General features: G+C 32.8%; 1 protein-coding gene across 1 annotated transcript in view; it reads right to left on the bottom strand.

Moving 5' to 3' along the window:
• Positions 1–7,289, bottom strand: part of RB195_015927 (uncharacterized protein) — a gene marked incomplete at both ends in the record, with an annotated part of 29,024 nt that extends 21,735 nt beyond the window's left edge. The window contains 2 exons of the mRNA XM_064206870.1: positions 7,025–7,155; positions 7,251–7,289. Coding sequence (XP_064062750.1) covers positions 7,025–7,155; positions 7,251–7,289 — 170 coding nt within the window. The remainder of the gene's footprint in view (positions 1–7,024; positions 7,156–7,250) is intronic.
• Positions 7,290–7,597: the final 308 nt, after the last annotated feature.

Genomic DNA, 7,597 nt, shown 5'->3' on the forward strand with positions numbered 1-7,597 from the left:
GAAAGAAGAAGTTCTAATTTAAGAGAAAAATTAAAATTTCACAATTTAAAAAAGCCGCAAAATTTTATTTGAAATCTGAAATAACCTCCAGTAGCAGTAATAAGAAAAATTTACTTGAGAAATAAAAAAATAAGAAATATTAAAACCTATTGCAAAAACCTGAGCACATTAAATTATGTGCTTTTTAAAATTCAAAAAATTCAAAAGCGAAAAGCAAAAATTCAATTTCCACACGTATACAGTGGAACCGTTAGGTTTTTTCAAAGTGGATGATAGCAATAATAGATATTTTAAATATTACTTTTTATTACATTGTATTGTTTTATTATTTCCATATCTACAAATATTTTCATCTATTTTTTCATCTTTCCTTAATTTTTTCATTTAATATTTTCTTCTAATTATAATATTATTATACATAGACTATAGTTCTTTAACAATTTCTTCCATTCCTTCGTGTGAATAACTAGTAAATTAATTTTTTTTTTGGAAAATTACAATTATCTAAATGAAATTAATTGCTATAATTATCCGTGAAATAAAATGTCTACATAAATGATTAATTTTTTGCATTCTTTCGTTTCTTTTTTTATTTGAGAGAAAAAACACGAATTAATCTCAATAAATGTGCAGTCATAAATTTTGAGTGATGTGGTGGTGGATGATTTTAGTCCCTCAATAAATACGTTTTTTTATCTGAACCATCAACGAATTTGGCTGGGAATAAACGACATCGTAAAGGGAAATGGTTTCGCTTTTGATGAAGACCGATTGCACATTGTTTCGTCGTTTGAAAAATTCGAGGACGAATTGTCGTTACCCCCATTTCGTAGTTGATAAGACGGATTCCATTTATTGTCGTAGTAGAAATTTCTCTACTGGTGGGCAAAATCTTGCAAATTACATATGATAAATAAATTAGTTAAGTAGTAAATAAATAAGTAAATAATTTAAAGAATCATAAGCAAAAAAAACTGAACTATTAGTTATGGTATTTGGTTTTAATGGTCATAATCTATGGTATTTGTAGATAAATTGTTATAATTTTCCTCAAAAATTGGGGAATTTAAAATTTTTGGTAGAACAGTATCGATGAGTTCCAGAACTCGAAAGTGGACTGATTGAAAATTGGATTTTTTTCGTGCTTAAAGCATAAAAATTCCAGACAAAAATTTGCTAATACATACCTGTAGAGAAATTTTACAGGAGTACATTGGATGGTGTAATCCATACATGAACACGTCAAACGTTTCGATATCGCTGTGAAAGGGTTATTGACGATCAAAAAATATTTTTTTACATAACTACTTTTTTTTACATAACTACGGGGATGGGCGGGTGCAGTGTAGTGGTTAGATGTTCCCCTTCCTGCACGATCGATCGGAGGTTCGAATCCGCCCCAGTGCTCACCAAGTCTTTCATCCCTCCGGGGTCGATAAATTGGTACCAGATTTGTCTGGGAGGATAAAAACACTGGCTTAACACATCGGCTAACCACCGAAAACCATTGTACAAGCTAGTTACTTGTTCGTAAATCTCAAAGGATTCTCAATTGAAGTGAACGTGATGATCCAGCTCCCAAGCGGATTGATTAACGCCAGAAACTTTAACTTTAACTTTAAACAACGGGGAAAAGGTTAAGATCTAGCACGAGATTTTCTGCCTTAAACTTCTGACTTTTCATTTAGAAAATAACATTGGGAGATTGTGAGTAGAAGGTTTCGAAAAAAGGGTTCAACAATTTTTTATCACGTGAATTAGTGTCGCACTCGATTTTTTTCACAAAATTTCCCTCGGTTTCTCAGGAGACCTCGGCTAATTTTGGTTTCGCTTTTTTTTTACCGACCACATTTTCTTAAGTTTCTTCTAAGCTTCAACTAGTCATTTCCTACAGCGCTTTCTTTTCTCGCAAATAAATCTAATTTTTCCGTTCATTTAAAAATATAGTATAGTCAGATATATGTGCACTAATCTATAAAATAATAACTCTTGAAAAATACTTTTATTCGAAAATCTTCCAATTTTTTCACGAGTTGGTGGTGAACTCTTCTTTTTTTCTCTCCTTAAAATTTATTTCTAGGATATATGGACCGTTTTATCCCTCTTATTCGCCTTCAAATCCAATTAATCCAAGTAGAAGGTTGTCCGACAGGATTCTTTCCAATTTCTGCTTTTTTTTTACTCAATAACAAAGATATTTCAATCAACAGTATGATCGGCAGAATACTAAATAACTTCCTTCTATCGATTTGATAGATTATTGGTTTTTTTTTCTGCCTAGGATTCAGGCTACTACGAACTAAAACATTGACAATCGTGATTGGAAGAGACTTTTGGGACAACCCGACACTTTTTTCTTTCTCCTTAATTAAAGGGAGAATTATATTTTTTGATTTTTTTTCGTTTATGCGCCAATTGAGTGCTGTGGAAGGATCGACAGGTTCTGTTGATGAATTCAACGGGGTGATTTCATCCTTTTCACATCATCATCATTTAGTTCATATCGCTATTGTCCAGTTCTTCTGGTTTTTGATGAGTTGGCGACCGTCCCCGATGTAGACAATTAGTGTCAATTAGATGCGTTTGCTGTCCGCAACAGGAAAAAGTTGTGCAATTTTCGTTCGTCAGTCACAGAGTACTTTTTCCGAAACTGTGGCCACCACGGTGACCGGAGTGATTTTTATGCAGCAAACAAATAATTATTCATTCGAGTTTTCTTTCTATTACGGTTCTTTATTTCTTTGAAAACAACTGCGTTTCATCGCCCAACAAAAAAAACGAGTAAACACAGAAATCACTGCAATTTCGTCAAAACTCCAAAGTACAAACCTAGCATTTCTTTTGTCAGAATTCCTGGAAGAGATCCAGTGGTAAAAAATCCCAAGTGAGGTCCACTTCCCAATTCCAAAACCCCACAGGTGAACCGCGGCGAATGGGGTTTGGGTTAACCAACTTAACTCATAAGGAAACAGTTCGACAGGAGCGCTGAGTTAATCGGAGAATACAAATATATAATATAATAATAATGCGAGAAGTATAAAATAGTAAAGATAAAATATAAAATAATAAAATATAATAATATAGCATTATATACCATAATAATATATTATATGATAATATATTATATATTTTATTTCATTTTTGTATATTTAATTACTTTTTTAATTATCCCGTGACGCACCCGTGTGTTAATTTTTCTTTTCCATATAATTTGATTTAAAGTTTTTATTTTTTTCTAAATCGACTTTTTGTACGTTTTCAAAGGATGCGAAAAAATAAAAGAAGCCACACAAAATCATGACAATAAATAAAAATCGTGAACCTTTGCTGTTCGCATGAATTATGTGAGTTTTGTACGTAGAAAGTTAGAGCTCGACCGTATGTAAGTTCTTTTTTTTCGCAAGGATCTCCTTGGAAAATCTCGCTGAACCCGAATTTTTTAAACTAAAAGTCATAAATTTAACTTTTGGATACTTTCTTCACTCGGAAGAGAACAGTTTTTTTTTTTTTGAAAAATATTCTAACTGTTACCCTTACAACCGCATTACGTATGACCTCTCTTTCTATTTTTTTTTCTCTAAATTGTCTACTTTTTGAGTTCAATGTCATGGTTGGACAACTTTTACTCGCAGATTCGTTTACCCCTATCACAAAATATACTATTTGAAAACTTTCAGGTTCTTGTACACTTAAAAAATGCGAAATATATGGAATAAATATATGTAGAAGCGTAAAATTTTGAGTTCTTGAGCATTTCTACACTTCCATTTTCATTCATTATGTATTTTTTGTATTTTCTGTACTTGTATTTATATTTTATCAAAGTTGCAGGATAGTAATAGAGCGTTCAAGGATTAAGGAACACGCCTACTGTGCTCTCCATTCAACCAGCATGAAATTAGATTGGCTGGAACTGCTGATAGCGTGGTGTAATTAGCGTTGTGCAGCTACATATGATCTGTGGACTCTCGTACTCTGTGGAGACGTTGAAAGATCACAGAATTCCAGGACTCCTTCGGATACTTGATGAACACACATAATTGAAGAGTATTTCAAGAGTATTTCTGCGCGTAAAAAGATCTCTTCAAGTCGAAAAACGATTTACAGTGGATTGTTGCGATTGTTCAACGATAAATTCTATGAAAATTCTCGAAAATTTAGTAATTCGATTACCAGATTACAACATTTTGATGGAGGTCCGCTTAAAAAGGCGTTTGACGTTTTAAAAAAAAAAGTTACAGAGTATCCTTAACTACTGTAAAAAGCTTCCGATAGCTGCTATTTTCAAGAAAGGAAGTTTTTCAGGAGCTTTTTTTCTGTTTTTTTTTTCATTTTTTAAAGGCCCTTTTTAGTTTTTTTTAAGAAAGAAAGAGGAAGAAGAAGGGAAATTTTCCGAAGAATTATCTTTCAGAGACAAAAAAAAATCTTCATTAATCTCAAAAGCATTCCACTAAAAATTCAGCTTCTAGAATTAAACGTGGATTCTTAAAGGAATCTTCTTAGATCGCTGAAGGGTAGTTTTAAAATATTTGAAACGTCCCGCGGAAAATTCTCAGCTCTGGTTTTCTACAAAGATCCAGGGAGTCCAATCAAGGGAAAAAGATAAAGTCGTGATTGTAATTTTTCAATTCATATTCATATTTTTCAATTTCATATAATGAATATATTTCCCAAAAATTTTCTGGGATAACTTCAAAGTTGGCAAAGTCTGTGCTGCTGAACTCCAATACATAACTAATATTTAATTGAACTGCGCGCATAGAAATCCTCGAAATTCTCGAATTTTCCCTTTTCTCTCACATTTCGTAGCGTTAAATCCATGGCTCCGTTTAACAATTCTCTCCGACCGACCGATTCAACGCCCCGTTCATTGGGGCGTTGAATCGGTCGGGCGCTGAGTGCCGTTTAACACGCAATATCTGTCTGTTTCGCGACTTCAGATCCGAGATCTTGGATGTCCACGATGGGAGAAATTCAGAAATTCCCAAAATTGTTCAAATCTTTGAGATCGCACAAAATTCCCTCTTCAAAAAGTCTCTATAATTATATAATTGAGAAAAAAAACAATTATATAATTGAGCATGAATACCTAATGACTTAGCCTCTATAATTAAAAGTGGATTCTTAAAGGATTCTTGTTAGAGCGCTGAAGGGTAATTTTAAAATAATTGCAGCATCCAGCAAAATTTTTTTTTCAAATTTTTTTTTCAAAATTCTCAGCTGTGATCTTCTAGAAAGATCCAGAAAACCTAATTAAATTGAAAATGTAAAGTTGTCAGTTTAATTGTTAATTACTAATTGCTACTGTTAATTACTGAGGGCCTAATTATAGTACGGTCAAAAACTCGTCGAGATGACGTCATCACTACTCAAAAAAAGTGAAATCTCACCATTTTTTTTAATCTCTACTGGACTGACAGCGTTCATCAATTTTCTGGAGTTAAAATTTGACAAGATTTGCAAGATTTCACATCCATGCTTCTGGAATTTTCTGACGCGATCGAAAAAGTTTTTGCAAACGTGCAAACTCCTCTAAATCTTGATTTTCAATTAGAATTTCTAGTTTTGTCTGTGTGTTCGTTACGAAGTAAATTTCAGTTTCCAGAAAATGCTGCAAGTAAAAAACTCCTCGAGAACTCCTCTTAAGGAGAAACTCAAGCGTTCTCTTCAAAATATGACTACATACAATTACATATAGTGCCCAGTCCTCAGTCAACCGTAAGTAAGTATAGTACAAGTACTACTTAATGCTCTAAATCATTTTTTTTTCATCTACAAACATTTTTTGGGGCTCTTGTACTGCAACAAACCAGAGATCATACATACCACTCATCACGTAGCGTTTCAAAAAAAATTGTCACCTCAGAGATGGCCTGATTTTTTTTTAGCGAATCAATAAATTCTTACGAGCTGAGGTAATCGTTTGACTTTTGTAAACAAATGTCAGATGAAATTCTGTCTTCCAAAGAGTTTGCACAAGAAAGCCCTGCATTTCTTAGGTGATCCTCAAATGTACTGCATTTTAGTCCAAAAAATCCACTATGCCGAATTGTCGATTGCTTTCTAATCAAAATCCAATCAATTAATTTCCAATTAGACCTAAATCTGCATAGAAAACTGTTTTTTGATGCTGCTGCCACTCTTCGAGTAGAATTTCGGAAAACCTTCAGTAGACTGAATTATGGAATCATAAATCATTACTCACAATTCCGAGAAAAAAAATGTAGAAATTGAAATTTTAGAGAAACATTCTATCCATTGCAATGTTGCAGTTGCGACTTTTAGAGAAATCTTTAGAAATCGAAATTTTGAGGGAAAGTATTGGAAATTTTTACCGAAAACTTCTAATTTGCTAATAGGACAGAAGCATGAGTTAAAAAAATTGTCACCCTAATAGTTAGTACTACGAAAAAAAGGAAAAAAAAGAAAAGAATGGAAAATAAAGAAAAAATAGATCAGAATAGAGGTAATTTTTAATTGTATTGTGTTTATTGTATGGTAACAGGGCACTATTAATTATTATTATACACCAATAATATTTGATCTCATTATAACGAATCAATCAATACTCATTAACATTCACAATATTGATTTAATAGTCTGGCCACAGTGGAATAATTGTAATTTAACATAAATCTGATATAACGATATATTTTTAAAGATCATTTTAAATGAATTATTTTTATATGGAACAGGTATGTAATTCCATTTATATATATTACAGGTTGGGTTTTTTTCATTTTTCTAGTAGATTGTGAATAATTACAATAAATGACAATAATAATAAATAAATACAAATAGTACATAATAAAAAAATAATATGTAATAAATATATAATATATAATAAATAAATAAAATGAATAAGTGTAAATAGTACAAATAATAAAGTAATTTTTTTCCTGAGATCCCTAGATCTACCCACATTCAGTCTATATGTCAAGCTACAATCCATTAACGTATCCATTCATCGTTGTTCGGGGAGGGGGGGGACAACCTCCAAGCGAAGCGTTTCCTTAAAATTTACGTCTTCTTCGTCCCCCAAAACCAGCTCGATCGTCTCCTCCACTTAGTGGCGTTTATGTGTGGTGGTGGTGGTGGTGGTGGCGATGGCGGTGGTGGTTGTGGTGTGTCTCTCCCTTTCTCCCTTTTCCCTATCTGAAAAGATATGTGTCAACATAAAACGCTAAGCATTCTAGACATTATGGCTCGTATTCCATAGCGTTGTTTGTTCGACCAAACAGCGCCCCAACGGTCGGTGGTGGTGGGGCGGTCAGATCGCCGCAGCGCATAGCTGATTATTTTTTCTCGCAAAATAGCAGAGCAAAAAAAAACCGGAAATTCTCCCTCCGTTTCGCGAACGTTCGCAAAACAGAAGTTATTGAACATGAAAATGAGGAAAATTATGGATAAAAGATAAAAATTAGAAAAAAAAATAGAAAGAAAGGTAAGCAGATAAAAACGAAATTCTATTCGCGATCAGCACCTATATTATACATACAGGTACAGTATACAAAAAGATACTGTAGATATACTATGCAGCTCAACGATGTGTTAATCAATTTGTAAACATAGTTTTTAATTGATTTTCTTGAGCTGT

This window comes from Necator americanus, chromosome V (assembly GCF_031761385.1).
Source record: "Necator americanus strain Aroian chromosome V, whole genome shotgun sequence".
NCBI classification, from domain to species: domain Eukaryota; kingdom Metazoa; phylum Nematoda; class Chromadorea; order Rhabditida; family Ancylostomatidae; genus Necator; species Necator americanus.